At 42.7% G+C, this 20723-nt stretch overlaps 1 protein-coding gene across 4 annotated transcripts in view; it reads right to left on the minus strand.

Annotated features, from left to right (window-relative positions):
* Positions 1 to 7592: 7592 nt before the first annotated feature.
* SUGCT (succinyl-CoA:glutarate-CoA transferase) overlaps positions 7593 to 20723 on the minus strand; it is a 552725-nt gene continuing 539594 nt past the window's right edge. For all 4 annotated transcript variants that reach the window (XM_059728663.1, XM_059728662.1, XM_019483386.2 and 1 more), the window contains one exon: positions 7593 to 9204. In XM_059728663.1, coding sequence (XP_059584646.1) covers positions 9041 to 9204 — 164 coding nt within the window. In that variant the 3' untranslated portion in view covers positions 7593 to 9040. The remainder of the gene's footprint in view (positions 9205 to 20723) is intronic.

The raw sequence follows: 20723 nt of genomic DNA on the forward strand, positions 1-20723 counted from the left end.
ACTCACATCAGCACTTTAAATGACTCATGGGTTTTTCTGACAGCAAGTAATGAACTATACACCTTTCATACTTAGCTTACTAAAGGGTATATTACACAACACAAAAAAGTCAAGGTCTTGAGCATCCTTGATTAACTCTTAAAAAGTCTACCTCAAAATAAATTGCCTTGAGCTTTCTACAAGAGATAGCACAACTCCAGAAATAACAGAGTCTAGACACTGGCAGAATTCTCTTCCAGCAACTCCCAAGTCTCTACAAGACAGGCAGTAAAGACATACAAATTTCAGGCCAGCAAAAAAGCAAACAACAGCCTGAAATGTGTGCGCCATGCACATGCACGCACACATGCACACACATACACACGCACACGTTAGTACTGTCAGTTCTTGCATTGAACCATAAATCTCATGATTTTAGTGTTTTTCTTAAAGTCTTAGTTCCACGACTCAAATCATTACATGAGTCTCAATTTTTTATTAAGAAATGCACCCCCTCCAAATAATGAATTTTGTAGCTATCCTGCTTATGAAGCTGGATATTGTGATATGAACTTACTATAACGCCTCAGACACCAAAAGGCGAGGACAATTAGCCCAAATAATTAATTTTACCAATACATAAGAATGTTTAAGTCACTCCTGATTTTTTTGAGGCCTGACTCTGGGGTATTGAAAGCTAGGGGTTGACAATACTGCATGCTTTCCAGAATTTTGGTAAGGTAACCACAAAAAGGGATGGATTTTCCCTCTTTTTGGCAAATGTTTGTTTGCACATTTTTCTAGTGATGGCTTATATAACTATTCACAACATATAGTCCTCAAATATTGTATATGGTATGTGTTAGTGCTTGATTAAATAAAATAAGTGTTATATCTGAACAAGTATATCATTTCTACTGAAATTTAACGATACGTTCAACACGACATTGTGTAGAATGTCATCGAATATTTACCTATAAAAGAAAAAGAAACAAAGATATTTAAAGTTTCTGGATGATAATATTGTAAATTATGAATGTCCTTCCCCTGGGAAGTTAAAGCAATGATGGTTTGTGTACCTGGAATGTCTCTGATTACTGTACAAACTTTTCTGGAGAGAAAATATGTTAATAGCTTGTCTGCAAGCACGTTACTAAGTCTGGCTTATTCAAATATATGAAAAATGCAAAATGTTGACTTAGGGCCTCATTCAGTTCTCTTTGAAGTCAATGGGAGTCCTTCTATTTCCTTTAAATGGCAAAGTATCAGGCTTCTAATTCTGCAGCATTTATGGAGCAGTATGGGAAGGACGCAAGGATGTGTAGTGTTCTTTAATGTCTTACATACTCAAGACTGACCAAAGGCCTTTATCACCTGTAGACCAGGAAAACAGGGGGGCGGGGATTTCTAAAATCTGAAAAAGATTTGTTCTGAAAATATACAAGGGTAATTGGAGGTCAAAGGGAAATAGACAAGTCAGGGAAATGGGAGGAGAGTATGGAGAAGACACAACCACCAAATCTTGCAAAGGGCAAGCTGTCAAAGAGACAAGCTTAGGCTGATACTGGAGTAAAGGCCCTAGGACAAAGTTGGAAAGAGGTCATTGGAAGTCTAAGCAGCAGAAGTTTCATTGGAATAGAAAGGACAGAAGCCAGACTGCAGGGGATCCAGTAAAGAATAAGAGGAAAAAAAGGAAATGCAGTAATTTTCTAAAGGCTTGTTCAAGGGGGTCTAGTGATGAATAGAAGAAGGGAGATAGGACAGTAGCCCTCCAGATAAACACAGATGTCTCCCTGTTCTTATAAAGGAGATGCTTACATGCTCAGATGGGTGATACAATTGCTCATATGCTTTACTTGGGTAACTCTGAGTTAGTCTCTTCTAGATGAAACAGAATTCTGCCCATAGCAAACCAGGCTCATTGTGCAGGAAGCAGAAATGATGCACTGTGGGAGGGTACTGTTTGTGCCTGTCACTTTAAGGGCCTGGAGCTGGCAGCTGCCAGGTGCCTGATTAGGGCAGCCATTTTGGAATCAGGGGCTGCCCATATAAACAGGGCAGTTCGGCTGCTAGAGGCCAGGTCACAACACTGCCTGGCTGGAGAGCTATTGATATCATCTAAAGGTAAGGGAGGAGCTGTAGGGGATGGTAAGGAGGCTCCTGGTCCTGGGTACGACCTAAAAATGCACCCTGCCAGGAGTGAGTGGCCTGGTGGGGCTCTCAGGGGCATGGGAGCCCCCAGGAAATGCTAGGCCAGTTACCACCCTGGTGAAAGGCGGGTTAGGGCACCTTAGCCCCTAGCCCCCACAACCAGGTGGCTAACCCCTTTGTTGGAGGGTCGGGAAGGTGGACCCCATGGCGAATGAGAAAAGGGCCATAGACTCAGGCCTGTCGGAGTTTCCCCTGACTGGCCCATGCTGGGGCCAGGACCAGAATGGTTGAAGGGCCAGGGGCCCACCATGAGGGATGCCCAAGAGCTGAGGGCCTGGGGTCCCAGATGGCCTGGAGGTGGGCCAGGGCTAGAGGAGCTGAAGGTCTTGGTGGGGGGATCACACCTGAAGGGGAACCAGTTTCAGGGAGTTATGTTGCCCGGTGTGAAGGCGGATGAGATCGCCTGAAGGGAGGAATCCAGGTGGGGTTCAATAGGAGGGTTCTGGGGGCCAGTGACTATGAGAACATCTAGATGCCATCTGCAAGGCTTGGGCTGCGGTGTAGGGGAGGAAAGGAGCCGCAGATAGCGCCCCCTGGCATCAGGGCAGTAAATAGGCAGCCTCCCGCTTAATTGACATCTATTAATCAATTAACATCAAGGCATGGCAGGCAAGAACGCAGGCGGTTAGCCCAGGAACAGGTGGGTGGGCCACTCTGAGAATGGACCCAAGCAGGCCCCCTGTTACATGCACCTATACACAGGTCTCAGGAGACACCATGATGGCAAATCCAGATTGAAATGTTCCATTTTTAGCAAGAAGTTATCAATTTCTAGTCACAACTTTTTGGGATTTGGGTACTGAAGAAAAGCCAATATTTTCCAAAGAAAACAGACAATTTTTACCCGTGCAAAATCACTATGTTAGAATTCTAGTTTGTCACTTTTAAATAAGAACATATACCTACTCAACAGTTTTAGGTAGGGATTTAACTTATAACCTGGAAGCTCAGGAGAACACAGATATATCCCTATACCAGGTGCTAGTTCCTACCAGCCTGTTACACATCCTCAGATCCTTTTCAGAACCCTAAAATGAACTATACTAGGGGCAACTCTGAGATAGCTATTAAACAAATTAGTTGCATTTTAAATGAAGCAATACAGAAGCTATAATGAACTGGATGCTGCCACACCACTTTTCAAATATCATATTCAATTTTCATTCTCAAACTCCCATTTCTCACTTTAAGTCAAACCATCAACAGGGCCTGTCAAGAGTAGTAGTATGGAGCGCATTTTATACTCTGTCAAGACTAGTAGTATGGAGCACATTTTATACTCTGCTTTCAAGAGTTTCTTGTTAGTGGGAGGTTAATTTGTCCTTCCAATTTCATTGTATCTACAACCCTAGAGAATAAAGCAAAAAAAAAAAATTTAAAAAAAGAAAATTAACAGGCTGTCCCCACCTCACCTGTTGCTTCCTACAATGCAGACTCAGCAAAGTTTCATGGGTCTTTGGACATGTGTGATCCCAGGCATTTTCCTCATACTTCTGACTGATCCAGTTAAAACAGGCTCATGCAATAACTGAATTTAAGTGGTTGTCAACTTTAAAAAAGGTGACTACATCACTATTTAACAGCACATTTTTATCACCTTGGTTAAAAACAGGCAGCCCTCCTCTGCGTGGGGATGTTACTTGATCCTCCAGGAACTGTTCTGGGATTTTTTTTGCCAGCTAATAGCATTTAACATTTCACCAGGCCACATTAGACTCAAGGTACATGCAGTTAAGAAAAGAACCATATCTGGCACTGTTTAATGTCACTCACATGAAATCTGAGCAGCAGTGCCAGCATTCCTGAACTTTAAAAGTACTTTACCCTTCCTCCATTTTTGGCAAATAAATACATTTGAATACACTTTTGGCAAGTAAACACACTTTAATGCATTGGTATAATGTCATGCAGGTCAAAGGATTAACTGTGTCTTGTCATTTAGATAATTTAAAAAAAAAAATCATGACCATTTTAGTCCTGAAGCTGTCAGCCCTCCTTTCCTCTCCTGGCTGACTATGCTGAGGATTTACAGCATATCCAGAGTGGGAGGGTCTGGAAAACTTAATGAAAATTCCCTCACAAAAAGGCCTGGGCACATAAGCCCACACCCATCTACTCCCACGCTGTATATTTTGCTTCGGGTTGCCTAGCTAATTTTCCTAGAGGGCAGGAGATGATAGCATGTGAGAAGCAAAGATGTTACTTTAACTGAAATGTTAAGCCTCACCAAGTCTTTTTAGCCCGAGCCTCACCAAGTCTTTTTAGCCCGATTCTGCTTCTGTTAAGCGTCAAGGGCAAGAGTCCTGTTGATATCAGGAGAACAGGTCTGGCCCTATGTCAATAAGGAACAAGTGAACACAAGGTTTTGTATATAAGTCCAAAGTAGGAGATGTTTTTTCCCCCGACTTAGTTCCATGAAAAATTCAAAACAACCAACCCTCCCACCTCTTTCTGAGTGTACATCGCTGATTTCATTCATTGTTAGTGAAAAAGAAATGTTTGTCCCAGCACAGAAAGGTGATCCCACTCACATTAACAAATTTACATGTGACTTTGTCTCACTCTGGAACTGAACACAAGACAAGGCATTCAGTGAGGCTGTTAAGTGACCCAAACCTACACAAAGTGGGTTATTTTCTTCCCCGATCACTGCTCAAAATGGACCCAATTCTAAAGGCCAAATTTACATGAAATTCCTACTGCAGTCAACAAGCAAGGAATTCATGGGTACAAATGCATAGAGTTTGGCAGAGGATGTGTCGCAGGCAAGACTCCTTAATGTTATACTCCCAGATTACTAAATAATGATAAAAATTGCTGAGTTTTAATTTAAATTTTTGTTTCCTTTTGAAACCCAGGGAAGAAACACCCCCCCCCCCCCCCCAAGTATAAAACCTTGGGGCCGGATCTATAACTGGGTAAATCAGCATCGCTCCATTGACTTCAAAAGAGCTATGCAAATTACCCCAGCTACAGATCTGGAATTTTAAGTTTAGCTAGAAAAGGATGAATGGGAAGAGAATTTTTAGTTTCCCCTGTCAAGAGAAGAGAATGATGGAAGAGATATGATCACAAAGATGTTATCAAGGGATCCATGAGGCAAACTGTCAATCTAGTCCCCAAGATGCAAGTTGCCCTTTAAAAGAGATACATGGGTTTTGTCTTCAGCAGCACCACAAAATAACTATTAGCAACTATATCCTCTTTCTGACTTGACTGTTTGAACTAACAGGAGTCACATACCATATAGGCAAATAACTCTTTTTGGGTTAAGCTTTAACTAAGAAAATGGGTATGTCTGTTTGCTTTTATGCAATATGATGACGCATAAGTGCATCATCATAAAGCCAATATCATGCACATGCATGCACACACATATAAATCATGGCATGAACTAGATTTTAGCAGACAGGATAAAGCATTAGCAGCTTTGCCAGAAGAAGCCATGCACAATCGTGGCTCGCTACATACTTAACCTGAAAATTCCAAAGATCTAGTTTTATTAAACCCCAAATCTCACAAGATGACTAATTTCCCCTTTAGCAGGACAACCAAGAGAACTGTTTAAAAATTAAACATGTCAAATATATCAGTTGATATATAATCAGAGATGTGTATACTTGGGGATTGCTGAGAAGGGTGCACAGTGTGCTTTCAGAAATAAACGTTGTGTGGGTTTGGGTTTATTTTAAAGGAAAATGTTACTGCAGTAGTGACTGAAAATTTGGGTAATATTAAGGCAATTGTTTAGATTGTCTGAAAAAAAGCAATTTAAAACTCAAGGGGCCAGATTCTGGGAGTGAGATGACACAGGTTGCAGGATTAGACCTGAGAGACCTATAGGGTCACCCAGTTATTTAAAGTTTTTTAGCAGCAGCAAGCATACCCTTTTTTTTCCCCCAGCCTGTAGACAGTTAGCCATCACCCATTTATTTACAGAATCTCTTGTCCTTATCCTAGCAATGAATAGCAATTACAGGGTTTTCCAAAATAACGCCACTGATTATCTCCTTTAGGGCCATGTTACACGTTACACTTAAGATGTGTTAGCTGCATTTACAACCCAAGTGTCCCATGCGTTCAAGCAAGAAAATCTGTGCTAAGAGCAACTGTATCATAGAAAAGTTACAACTTTTCGCAGGAAGAGTATCTGTCATCAGATGTTCAGCTGTCATCAGACTGCCCCGCAGAGGTAATACAAGTAATGGTAGGTTCCCCTCAAGGCATCCATTCAAGTTGTAAGTGAAAATAGCAAGTGGAGGGGCTGATTCTTGCAAACCCCTCCCCCCACAATTCCTTTCTGGGCTCTACAATCAGCGTGTCCTGATGGGACCATAGCACTGTAGCCCACCGAGGGCCTGATCCTGCTTTTTCTCTTCACTGAAGGGGCTCCAGTGCTGGGGCTGGGACTGACAACCAGTTGATCATCAGTCCCAGCACCAGCACTGTACCAAACCCAGTTCAAGACTCAGGTTTGGTGGCAGGGCTGGGACCAACAACCAGTGAGCTGTGCATGGTAGAGATGTGTGGTATTATTTACTACAAACTGCTCAGATCATATTCTAACTTTAATACTGAGCAGATTTCACATGTACTAAGTGTTCCTTGTGATGAGGTCCTTAGTATCTGCATGTCAAAATAATAGAGAGAGAAACACTAAAAAGGGAAGGAAAAGAGAAACTCTATTTGTGTGGGTATGTTGGAAAAAATAAATCATGGGTCAGATCCAGCGTTTCAGGTGGTGTAAATCAGGACTGTCCTGTTAAAGTTAATGGAGCTATGCCACGTTTTCTGAGGGTCTGGCACTTAGGTCTTTCCAGTACTTGGCAAAGCCCTGAATAAAGATCCTTTGAAAGCCTTGAACTAAAATGAGCATGATTTTGCTGTCTCTTATTTATGCATTGAATTCTCAGAAATGGGGAAATAAGTGTCCCTCAATAAGTAGAAACAGCAAAGTTTATTTGTAAACATGACCTGATAGTGTGAAATAGTTCTAGCAATAAACAAAACTGAATTTAGTATCGCATTGCCCATTTTATTTGACGCTTGCTGCAAATCACTGTTTTTCTCATTAAGAAGGGTTGCTCCTCTTAGATTAAAGGTGGACTATATCATAACCCCTTCCAATCCTATTCTCAAATACTAACTCTTCCTCTAGGGTTTTCCTATTCCATTTGACTCTCAAGGCAGACTTCTTTCTATATTTAAGAAGTCACCAGTCCAGAATCTCATGATGCCTTTAGCACATGGACAGAGTGTTGAGCTTTATGCCAGGAATACAATGTAAGAAAAAAAAAATGACTAGTACAACATTGGAAAAAAACACAGAAAGACACACAAAACAAACAAACAAACGAACCAAAACACACACACACACAGAGCTTCAAAAATGACAACTGCAATGTGTTTCCATTTCAGTTTCATTATATCATAACCATTTTTTCCCCAGAAGGTAATATACAGTTGTGAAGTTCAAATGTAATACAGAGGATGTTGTTTGTTAAAGTGGAAACACAGTGACAAGCTAGTTATAATGCCAGGCCTGTTTCCGATACTTTGAGAGAAATATGGACATTATTTGTTGAATGTCAGTTTGAGTTAGCATTATTTACTTGTAGGAGTAGAAGGGCACTGCCTCACTCCAATGGTACACACAACAAAGGTTAGAGCCTTCCCATGCAGAGTTTACTTTAGATGTTAATTATATGCTTAGACATTGAGGCTGAGGGACTGCCAGATTGGTTTGTGTAGAAGAATAACTGGGTTTCCTTTAATCTGTTGCTTGCTGTTTATGATGGACCAGATTCTTCCACCCCTATTCAAAGTGAGTAATACTTTACTTCATGAGAAGCCTCAGAGTAAGATGTCATTAAACTTGAGCAAGGCCAGTAGAATCTGATCCTGTTTAAATCACAGAAATGGGCTTCAGCCAAAAATGTGGATCCAAATCTGAATTTTCCTCATAGTAAAATGGATGTCAGGTGAAGGGATTTGGGTAAGGGCCATTAAAGAGATGTGGATGAGTCCCCGCTCATAGAGCCAGACCCAAGTTTCCTCTAAACATTGGCCTGCGGTGCTCAAATATGAGGTCTTGGTTTGGGTCCACATCCAATCAAGGGCCGGGCTGAATAAAACTGCAGTAGACCAGTACCTTCCAATCATGTTCTGACTCTCAATGAGGCTTGGAACACGGCTCTTCGCTTAACAGGATAAATGCAACAGTTGAAGTTTATTTGTGCTACACACTCTGTGATTGTCATAGCAATGCAAGGCAATGTAAAGCAAATATTTACACAACTAGGCATGGGAATAGAAGGCAGTTTTACAATGGTCACTTCATCCACTGTTTAAATGAAAGCTCCACAAAGAGCTCATGAGCTCAGAAATTCTGTTTAAAATCAATCACAGAGGCTGTCAATTTGCTCAGTTCTTTGATTTCATGTTCAAATATTTTAAGAAGGAGCTTATGTGCAAATGGAGATGGCAGTGTCCAAATGTTTCAAGGATCTGCTTCTTTTCACCAACTTTGTGTCATTATAGGGACAAACATTTAGGCAATTATCCTCATTATGATAAGAATTATATTTCTCAGAAAAAAAAATATAGGAAATGATTAGCCATGTAGGATTCTGTGATTCCAACTTTTACCCCCTCAAAAATTTCCTTCACACAGTCTTTACCAAATTGCTTTAATCAATACAACAGTGCTAGATTCATTCCAAATGCACAAGGAAGAAAATTAAGAATTGAATTAAGCCTCCTCTTCTGAGTTTCCTTGGAAGGAGCTGAAAGGATCCAAAACAGGAGCAAATACAGAAGACTCAGCATGAAACACTACAACTAAAGTTCTTCATTTGACTTCATGCTGAACCACTGCTCCAGTGTTGAGCAATTCTTCTATGGTGCCATCCTCATATCCCAGAGCACCCTTCAGTACCTCTACAGTGTGCTGTCCAATAAGAGGTGGAGGTTTGGGATCTGACACACTGAACTCGCTGTATCTGACAGCTGGTCCTGTGAAAAAACGGACATAAGGAGAAAAAATTAAATAAGTAATAGTTGTTTTAAGTATTATTAATTTTACTCATTATGATAATTAAACACCTGCATTTAATTTCCTGTGGGAATGTTTTGAATTGGTTTAAGGGGTCATTTGCATAATAGTTATACAATGGATATCCCACTATTATTACATTTTGGAAATAAGTTTACCTTTTAAAAAATCCATTTGCTTGTTTAGGGCAAATTCCACACCAAAGCAATACATCCATAATCCAGTCAAAGAGATGCAAAATTAATTCCTTAAAGGCTGGATCCAATGTCTATGGAACTCAGAGCATCTTCCCACTGACTGAGCCAAGCCATTTCCACTTGAATTAGCACCATTTTAAGGTAACCGGATGTCCTGGGATGTCTCAGGAAAGATTGCAGTTAGCGAACTCTAAATGTACTAACAGTCACCAGTAGCAGCCTACTCACATCAGCACATCGCTCAGCTCAGGCTAATTTACCCCGCCAAGAAGCTTGTCTGTGACTACATGTCATGAAGAAGTTGGTAATGAATACTGAATCCTTCACTTTTACTGTAAGGTATCAGCAGTTCATGTCTAGTGATTGCTTGGTGCTGACTGGAGAGGCAGTGGAAGTCTTTTTAGCTCCTTGTGGGCAAGTGTTGATATCACAGGTGGCAATCCTCAGCACGCAGCTAAGACTGAATGGATATGGAGAACAAGCTACAACCTGCAATCACAGATGTGGCATATTTGCAAGAAATGCACAGTGACACTTTTAGTTCTGTGTCTGTTCTGTGGGGGAATAGAGAATATTAGAGATGCCTACTTCGTTCATTTCTGCCAAATCTGAAACTGTGCTTCAAATTCTACAAACCTTCTTTTATTTTTTATTTTTTTAAAGATTTTCGAATGATTTGCAGAAGCATTCCCTCTGGGTTTAATTAAGTCTATTATTACATCCACTTAATAGTTTCTAAACTGTGTCATGCCTACTTACTTCTCTGTTATTCTGCACGCGTAATAGTATTGAATGCCAGTGCCGCCACTTAGGTATGCAAATATATCACCCAAAGCAGTCCTTTTGACTTTATTCTTAAAGGAACATTAGAAACAAAAAGGGATAGATTGAAGCTCATGTAAACAATTTTTGGGGGAAAAAATCCCAATAATTAGGCACACTTTGTTTTGATGTACTTCTCACTACTTTTTGCAAATATTGAGCTCAGTACTTAGGAGTTCAGAATGTGAGATTGGAGCAGGGGTGGGGAAAACAGTGGATCTGGCTGGCAGCCTGACTCCATTTCCCAGAAGCCCCTGCCCACATTGCTGCAGCTGGTTTCCACGGAGACCCCAGCAGTGGTGGGACAGAGCCAGGGTTTCCATGGAGACCAGCCCCAGCAGCATTGGCAAGGAGCTGCTCCAGGGTCAGGGCTGGGACCTTGTGGCGGTGACAGCGTGGTCTGGATCACAGTCCTGCCCTGGCTCCGGACAACACTGGGTGGTGATGGTGAGGAGTTAAAACAAAGCTGCCTGTCTGGCAACTCTTGTTCTGAAGGCTGGCTGGGGCCTATGCTGCCCCAGTGTAGGCTGCGGCAGTCCCAGGGATGCTCTTACATATGATAGTTAAAACAGTTCCCTAGGATCTGTTCCACTGGTTCTTCCTGGCTGTTTAATGCCCCCTTTGAAGAGCAACAGAGCTGGGGATGTAGCCCCCCAGAGACTGATTTTCAAAATCCAAACTTCACATTTGGGTATTAAATAGTCTCAGATACTTAAATCTATTAGATCATCCAATCTGACCTTCTGCATGACAAAAGCCATACACTTGCAACCCCTTAGAGCCCTGTACTGAGCCCAATAACTTGTGCTTGACTAAAGCATCTCTTCCAGAAAGGAGCCCAATCCTTGATTTAAAGGCATCAAGAGATGGAGAATCCACCGTTCCCCTGTTACTAGCTTGTTCCAGTGGTTCATCCTCCTTGCGGTTAAAAAATTGTGCCTGATTTCTCCTTTAAATTTGCCAGGCTTCAGTTTCTTGCCATTGGTTTGGACTTTCATTACCTGGCATTTTCTCCATATATAGATATATGTGGGACAGGCTCGTTGCCACAGGGACAGCCATGATCCCCCTAGTGGCCTTGCCACTCCTGCCAGGCTCAGACTCTAATGGCTATCTCCCTAGATAGCTCACCCACCACACTTTGTTCTTAATATTATAGGTTGTTTCAGGGAGGATGCCAACAGCCTTAAAGTGAGCCCTAATCCCAGTAGGTTCCCACTGGGTCTCTCCTGAGGCCCCACTAGCCTCGATCCAGCCCTCCCAGCTGATAGGTCCCCATTGGCCTGATTAGGTCCCTGTAGGGCCCCTGTACCCTTAAGGGCAAATTGCATGGCTCCTTTTCCTCCCCTACACCACACCCCAAGCCTTGCAGATGTTTTCTCTCATTGATGTGACTATTTATGCACTTGACCCCCTTGGGCCTCCAACCCCTGGTCCCGCACACAGCCCCTCCTCTGGGCTCTCTGACCTCAGGTCCTGCATGCAGCCTCTCTCCGGACTCTCGGGCCCCTGGTCCGGCTTGGCCCACTCTGGGCTCATGGACCCTCTGGCCTAGCTCAACCCTTCCCTGGGCTCTTGGACCTTCCAGTTTGGGCCTCAGCCTTTTTCTAGGCTCTGGGACCCATCACTGAGCACCACCATCAGTCTGAGGGCTTCTGTGTTACCGATTCTCGAAATAGGACTTGAGGTTGCCCCAGCAGGGCTCAAGGCTAAACTACCAGTGTAACTTAAATAAGAAACACCACTGCCCTCTGGCAGACCCCCCAATCCCTGTGGGAGTTTAACAGAAACAAAGGCCACTTGCCTGTAAACCCAGTTTTTCTCAACCTAGGGAACTTGCCTCTGGTCCCAGACCTGCAGAGTTCCTCAACCCTGATGCCCTGCGACCAGGAGCTCCCCACTTCATGGTTGCTGGGGAGAGACTACCTGACCGGTGCAGGCTCTAGGCATATAGCTCCAGCCTGAGCCCTCTTCCGGTCAGGTGAGTCCCTCATTAGCTCCCCACTGCCACTCTTAAGAGAGCAAGTATGTCTCAGTGCCCTGCGACAATATGGACTGCCATCACTTCAGCTCCCAACCTTAGTTGTGAGAGGCTAACCCAGTGGAGCTCCTTAACTCTCCCACAATATGACATTTTCCCCAGCCATTCAAGCATGTTTGTGGCTCTCTTCTGCACCCCTTCCAATTATTCCATCTACTTTATGAAGTGTGAATACCAGAACTCTAGCTGTATTCTAATATCACTCTCCCCAGTACCTTACATAAAGGTAAAATCCCTTCCCTTTTCTTTCTCCCTATGTCCCTGATTAAGCATCCAAGTATCAAATTAGCCTTTTTTGCCACATCATCACATTTGGACCTTGTGTTGAGCTGTTTATCCACTGTGAACCCTAAGAGCACTTTTCAGACTCACTGCCTTCCAGGATACAGCCCTTTCCCATTCCATAGGTACGGCTTGTATTCTTTGTTCCATGTCCTTACATTTGGCTGCATTACATTGCTTTCTGTCTGAATAAGCCCAGCTTACCAAGCCATTTAGATTGCTCTGTATGGCTAGCTTGTACGAAGTCAAATGCTTAATAAAAAGCTAAGAATACTAAATGTAGCCAGTTACCTTTGCAATTCATCAAAGAATGGAACTGGATATCTCTGAAAATGACTATTTTTCATAAAACCAGATTGACTGGCTTTACCTATATTTCTTTCTTCAAGTCTTTATTAAAGGAATCCCATATCAGTTTGTTGCTATTTCATTCAGAACAAATGTAAAGCTAATTGACCTATAGTTGCACAGGTCACCCCCTTTGCCTTTTTCAAGTTAGTGTTCTTCAAGTCTTCTGCAATTCCCCCAGCATTTCAAGATTTATTAAATATAAATATCAGCGGGCCACAAAACTGCTCAGCCAAATCTTTTAGGACTTTTGGGTGCAATTCATCAAGGCTTGCAAACTTAATTTGAAATGTCATTTTAACATCCTTTTAACGTCCTTTCCAGTTATACTCATGAATTTGAAAGTACATCATCCTGTTTCTTCCAAGTATGTGTAGAAATATTTATAAAAACACTTTTCAGTTTTCTGCATCAGTCACAGTTTTACCATCTCTATCTAGTAATGGATCGATACCAGGAGTACTCAACCTCAGGCCAATGGGGCCATTGCATCTGACCTATGGGACTCCCCATGGGTCACGAATTTTGGAGATGGAGAAACAGTGGCAATTAATATGGCCACCCTCCCCCCTGTCAAATTCTTAAGCCCCATGTGGCAAGTTGGAGCTGGGCCACATCGACTCCCTTATCTTGCACCCCTTGCAGCTGGATCAAGGCTGGGCCATGACCCTTCCCCCCTGAGGCTGTATCAGTGTCGGGTCACACTTCTTCCCTCTCTATCCCCTCCCCATGCCCTCTGGCTGGATTGGGGCCAGGTCAAGCCTCTTTCCTTTGTGGAACCAGGTTGGGGCCAGGCTGCCCCCTGCTCCCCTCCACATGGCTGGATAGGGCCTGCTGCACCCACCCCAAGTGCCAGATCAGGACCACCAACCAGATCCAGCCTGCAGATGGACTAAGCACTGCCCATCTGGCCCACCATGTAAAAATCTTGAGCACCACTGCTCTACACCATTCCAAGGACTTCTTTTATTTCTAATATGTTTTGGAAAATTCCTCATTGTTGCTCTTAGATTTTCCTGTGACAATTTTTTCATACCTTTAAGCTTCCCTTATCACTATTCTACACTTAATTACTTCTTTTTTTAAATTGGTATCTATTTTCCCTTTTTTCATTTTGCTGATGTTATATATAACTATATACCACATTTACTCAAATCCTACAGGGCATTTTGCCTCATTCAACATAGGAGAAAAAAGCCTCCTCTGGCATTGGAATACTGCCCCTGGGCAGGCGGCTGCTGTGGCTCCAGCCCTGACCTAAGGGGAGACTGCACGGTGTGGGGGGAAGGGATCATAGGGAAGACCATGCAGTGAAGACTGCAGTCAGTGGTGGGAGAGCACAGGGGAGACCATGTGGTGCAGAAGGGAAAGGAAAAATGGGAGAGGCAGCACAGTGCAGGGTGGGGAGATCACAGGAGACATCATGCAGTGGGGAAAGGCAATGTGGGGGAGATCATGCAGCATGGTGGGTGGAGCATGAGAGAGTTTACATGGATTGAGGGGAGGAATGCAGGGCAAATCACACAGAGTGGGTGGGGAGGACGCAGTGTGGGTGGGAACACAAACAAGAGTCTGTGGTTTTGTGGGGGAAGAGAGTGGGGGAGACTGTGCAGTGGCAGGGTAGCTGCTGCAGCTCTGGCTCCAGCGCCAACCCAAACCCAGGGCTGGAGCTACCGCCATTGCTTGCCCCAAGGTGGGACTGGGGCCACCACATGCTCTGTGTCCCAGGCGGAGGCCACAGCCACTACATAGAATAAGCAGCAGCAGTGGAGAGGTGTATCAAGGAAGGCAAGCTGGGGGCTGGCAGCAGGCACTAGGAGGGCTGAGTGGTAGGGGGCAGGCACTAAGTGTGGCAAGCAACAGGGGAAACAAGTGGCAGGCACCAGGGGGAGTAAGTTGTCTGGAGGCAGGCTGCCTCCCCTCCACTGCTGTTTTTCTTGCTTCTTGTTCCCCTGCCACAGCAGTAGTGGGGGGAGGGGGAGAGGAATGAATTTAAGACAGCCCTCCTATTAGTTGATTCTGTACAAATTTATTATTTTTCATGTACTGGATCTAATTATTTGAGAGGACAACTTACATTTGAAGTTGTCTTGAATTTGGGTAAATACGGTATATATATTTCTCATTGGTGATCCCTCATGATCGATGATAATCACTCCCACAGGTCAAATATTTCTACCTATACACACACACATACACACATATATACATACATACACACACATACACACACACACACATTTCTACAGTGCTGTCTTCCCTTCACCACTTAACCAGAATGTCACTTCACCAAAAGTTTTCCTCTTCCTTCCAATTTTCATTCATATTTTTCTTTTTAATTTTTTCCACTCAATCCATTTTGCTTATAATTTCTCCTCAGCTTTGGGAACTTAGCTCTTCTGAAACTCCTACTACATATATATATTACTTCTTGGGACTGTTCTTGTTTATGCATATTGAATATAAAGTCCAATTTAGTTTATCTTTATCCATTATAATACATTCCAAATGAGAGTTACATTATGCTGAGGGCAATGACTTTTGTGTTAGAATATTTTTTAGAAATTCTCTTGATACTGTTGGAAAAACCTGTACATTGCTTCATAACTTGTATAAGCAATCCTAACTGGTGTAAAGGCTCCAGTGTGGGATAGGAATGTCAGTGTATGTGACACATTAGCAAACTTGACTTATAATTGTAATAATCTGTAGTAAGTGACAGCTTTGTTTAAGGAGGAAGTACAGCTTCATATTTATGGACGTGAAAAATATACAGAAATAACCATATGTAAGGTGATACCAACCTGAAGTGCTTGATCAGAGAGAGAATATTGCATAATAGTATCTGCTTTTAATTCTTTTCATGTTTCACATGTTAGGCAAACAATCAATTCTTAAGTAAACATTTGTTCTTCAGTAACTGTATACTTGTCTAAGTGCAAGTAAATCCATCCCAAGTGCCTTTCTAGCACCACATAAATCATATATTTTCCTATTTCATTTGATCAGCTCTCATCTATAAACAAAGCGCACAACATGTTCTGATGGTATACACAGCAAGAAGATAATTTAACATCCTCGGGGAAGCTTCCTTATGAAAAGTGACTATAAATATAGCATTGTGTACTTCCATATTTATTTCCTCTCTTTGACCTCCAGTAAGACATTTTGTACACTTTGCTTTTGGATTAGAGCTGATAAAGAGAAAGGAAAAACATAATTTATCCACCAATTTCTCAGTCAGATGCTGTCTGTGACAAGCAGCCACACTTTTACCCCAACTTCCAACCTTACATGTTCAACTTGGAGCTGAAAGTCAACTAAAGCTCTTTTCTTCTTGTGTGGCAACCAGTAATATAAGATCTAGAGACAAAATTCTGTCCACAGTGACACCTCTCTAAGCTCTAAAGCAGGGGTGGGCAAAATACGGCCCATGGGCCAGATCCAACCCTCCAACTGCTTGGACCTGGCCCATGGGTGGGTGGTGACTCTGGCAACTGCATGATTCTGGGCATGCAGGGCTGCCACCTGTGTGGAAGCAGAAGCGTGAATGCACCCGCAGCTGTAGCACACACCCCTCCCTTCCCACATCCCCTGAGTCTGGACCTAGCAGCTGCTGGCCGTGTCCACAGCTGCCCAAATATGGCTTGCAGCTTCCAGGTCAGGGCTCTGGCATGGGGTTGGGGTGCGCTACAGCTGCAGCCTTCAACCACAGCAGTAGCACCCCCCATCACTACTACCCTATGCCCAGAGCCCCAACCCAAAAGCTGCCAGCTACATATAGGCAGCTGTGGACACGGCCACTAGCTGCCAGGTCTGGACTGGGAGGGCAGGGCATGCTACAACTGCGGGAATATGGACTCTAGAAGTTGGGGGGAGGGGAGGGATGGTTGAAGTGTGCTAAAACTGTGGGCACGTTTAGGCTTTTGCGCTGGCCATAGCTGGGGTGGGGGGGGGGGGGGAGGGAGGGAAAGAGGGAGAAGTGTGGCCTTCAACGGACACCAAAATTCATTAAGTGGCCCACCAACCCAAATAATTGTCCACCCCTGCTCTAAAAGATATGAAGGGATATACCTAACTGGCCCTAAATAGGAACATAGTAGGGCTGTGTGAAATTTCACTGGCTGTTTCATTTCAGCGCTACTTAGGCTCATTTTGAGCTCAAAACAGTGAAATCAAAATGAAATGAAAGGCTTTGAAACAGCCTCAAAACAAAACATGGGCAATCAAAACATTTTGAAAGTTTCAAAATGTTTCGAGTTTTGAAGCTGGAGTTGCTTGCAGCTAAAGAGAAACTAAGGAGAGCGAGGGGGAAAAAGGGGGAAGAACTGCTCTCATATTGACATGTGTAGCTGCCCAGTGACCCATCCTTCCCTGAGGTCCCTTCCAATCCCAGTGCTCCGGGGGAGGGATGGAAAAACACCATAAAAAGTGTTGTTTGAACTGAGCTTCCTCTGTGCCTTCACACTTACAAGTGACAAGTTTTAATCTGAACAGTCTGAGGTGCAGTTTCCCAGAAAGCCCTGCACCTATCTCCTTGAGCCTTGGCAGGCTTTGTGGCCTCAGCAGGGGCTACCATCCCTGCAGTTTTCACCCTGCTGTGCCTTAACACACACACGTGTGACACAAGTTTTGCTTGTCAGCAGCTTGAGGTGTAGTTTCCCAGAACCCCCTGTACCTATCTCCTTGAAACCTGGCAGACATCATGGCCTCAGAAGGGGCTACCACCCCTGCAAGTTGCATCCGAATCAGAGAAGAAATGACAAAATAATAGGCAGTTTTGTGCTTCCCCATTATAGCCCATGGGTGAAACGTCAAAACAGCTTCGACGAAATGAAATGGAATAGTGGTTTCAAAACGAAACAAAATGCAAAATAAAACACTGTCCTGGTGAAATGGCGAAACAGAAGTCAAAACAAAACAGTGCTGTTTTGCACAGACCTAAAGCATAGTAAATTATTGAGCTGATGATACTCAAGAAGTAAGAGAATCTAGCTCCTATCTCTTATATATATTTTTTGTGTTGGCCACGGAGTGTGAAAAGCAGCAAAAAATAGGTTTCTGTCACTAATGCCAGCAGCTCCGTTTGTGAGTACACAAATGGAGAACCACCGGTTTACAAAGTTAGAGCAAAACCAACCTTTAAACAATGAATGATCTAAAAGTTTCAAAGATGTAATGAAACTGTCATGGTACATCTACACAGACCTATCTGTCTGTGTTTCTATCTAAAGATCCAGATAGAGCAATAGAGAGATCTATAGGCAGACTGATAGACTGACTGGTGTATGTAATACCATAACAATTTTATAAAAACTTTGAATCTTTTAGGTCATTTATTGTTAAAAGGTTTGTTCTGCTCTGACTTACAAAGCTACATTGCTCTACATGATCTAGACAGATAGATATAGATATACCTGTGTAGAAATACTGTAATAGTTTTATTGATACTTTGAATCATCTATATATAAATACACCTACAAAACTGTAACAAAAAGTGAAGTCTATAGATAAGACTAAATACATACATACATACATATTTAGTTTTGAAAGTTTGCGTGTGTGTATTTAGTCTTATCTATAGATTTCCTTTGCTATATAGTCAGCCTTTTGGAGGCCCTTCTGAAAACCATATATTCAGTCTGACCTATAGACTTTACTTGCTATTACAGACTTTGTCGGTGTAATTTTTGTATATATTAAAAATGCGGGGGGCTGTATTGACATCAAGGAGCTCTGAATAAGATCTTTGTAGAGAGAAAAATGAGTGATCACGTTGAAATAAAATAAAATACTAATCAAACTATTTTGAAGACAAAGGTATTTAAGGATGTTCTTTAATTCTAGACATGACTTATTCATCATACAGAAATAGATTTTTACAAATAAAATGTGCCTTCATGTATGCTTCCATGAAAAAGAATTTCAGAACTGTTCTTAATAGCATCTGCATATCTGATATCAAGAAACCTTAAAATGCATTTCTTATATATAATGAAAGTCAAATCATAGAAACAAAAGCTTTATTTGATTCTGCAAATTGCTTTAAAAGAATTCAGGGGAAAGGTTCCGTACCAGTATGCTAAAACCAAACCAGATGTAAGTAACTTTTAAGTATAATGTATACAGAGCTATAGCAATTTTAAGAAGAGAGTGGATTTTTATTCTTCTAATTGATAAATGCAGATTCCTGTTCTCATTTGTTGTGCAGTAAGATTGTAATTTATGAATCTGTTAAAAAAATCAAATGTATACCATATGGAAAATGTGTATGTGAATATGCTACTTTATCTTCTGAATTTACAACTCTAATAAACAAGAGAAGGGGTTAATGGGAATGTCAAAGCTCAAATAGCCCTCATGGCTGTACCTGGCAGCTGGGCAGCAAGTCAGCAAACAACTATATAGGATTTAGCTATCTTTTAACAGGGGCTGGGATAATTCAGTCAGTGAGGAGAATCTTGAGGGAGGAAACAGCTCAGGTGGGAGAAGATGGGAATGGACCTAGTTCCTGCACTGGGATATTGTTCATTTTATTTGGAATTAAGGACATTGAAAACCTGGGATAGGTGGGACTAGGTGTGACCTTGATGGATGACTAAATAGAAAACAGAAGAGGTAGAAGATGCAAGATATGCTACAACAGTTAGCAAGGAATGCCAAATGAGGGCTAATATCTGCACACCACGCACAGCCACAAGGGAGCCAGTACATATTGAGAGATCCTTCCATACCTGCAAGAACAGTATCATACTAAAAAATTACCCAGTAATTATAAAATAAATGTCTCTCTTGATCAATTATTATTTGGTTCCTCACTAATCATGCTATGTTTCTTTGTATAACATCTCTGATTCAGTTAGCCTATAAGGTGCAGCTCTATCTTATATTCTAAAATTAGTGGCATTCATTGAGGGGGGGCTATTTATTATTGATCCTCTGTTCTTTCCTTGTGTAAAACACTACTTGACTTCAATTAGGTGTGTAGGTAAAGGCTTTAGTACTTCCAGACACCTAGGCAGCGTTCCCTCTAAGCTGTATAGCGTGTGCGGCTGCACAGGCACGCTCATGCCACACTGCCAGGCACACCTGCGCGGCCATGCACACCGCACAGCTTAGAGGTGCTCCTAGGACATTTTTACAAGCGCTCCAGGGGGTGCAGGGGAGGACAGGAGTTTAACTGGAGTGGCTCTGAGAGCCGCGGTAATTAAAGCATCAATACCATCTCCCTTATCAGCATCCCCACACTTCAAAATGGCAGAAGGGGTGCTTGTCAAATGAGCTTTAGTTAAAGCACCCCTGTGGATTTTGAAGCACAGGGACACTAATGCAAGGGACACAGAAGCTGGCGGAAGTGTGCTAATTAGCACGTTCCAGCAGACTCAGTTGAGTCTGCTCCAGTGCACTGGAATTACAGCACGTCTGAGCAGCCTCCCTGAACATGTACAGGCACCCCTAGTGGAAACACACCAAATCTCTGTGACAGCTGCATTCCAGAAATCAGCCAATAAATTGCTATAGACATACTAGTTAACACAAATCCTGTGTGAGAAAAGTATAACTATCTCTTGACGCACACGGAAGTGTGGCCTTGATCAAGGTTACACAGCAAGGTCTTGATCTTTCAACTAATGGCATGTTGGTAGATTGCTCTGCCCAAGTGGAGGTGTTTTGAAGGAAAGGGGGCTATGCACAGGCATAGCAGCATGGACCCCAATTTGGAAGCCCAGGATAGTGACAGATTAGGGAGCACAACCCAGAAATTTTGCATCCCAGCCCTCTGCTTTAA

Source organism: Alligator mississippiensis, chromosome 5 (genome assembly GCF_030867095.1).
Source record: "Alligator mississippiensis isolate rAllMis1 chromosome 5, rAllMis1, whole genome shotgun sequence".
Lineage (NCBI taxonomy): Eukaryota > Metazoa > Chordata > Crocodylia > Alligatoridae > Alligator > Alligator mississippiensis.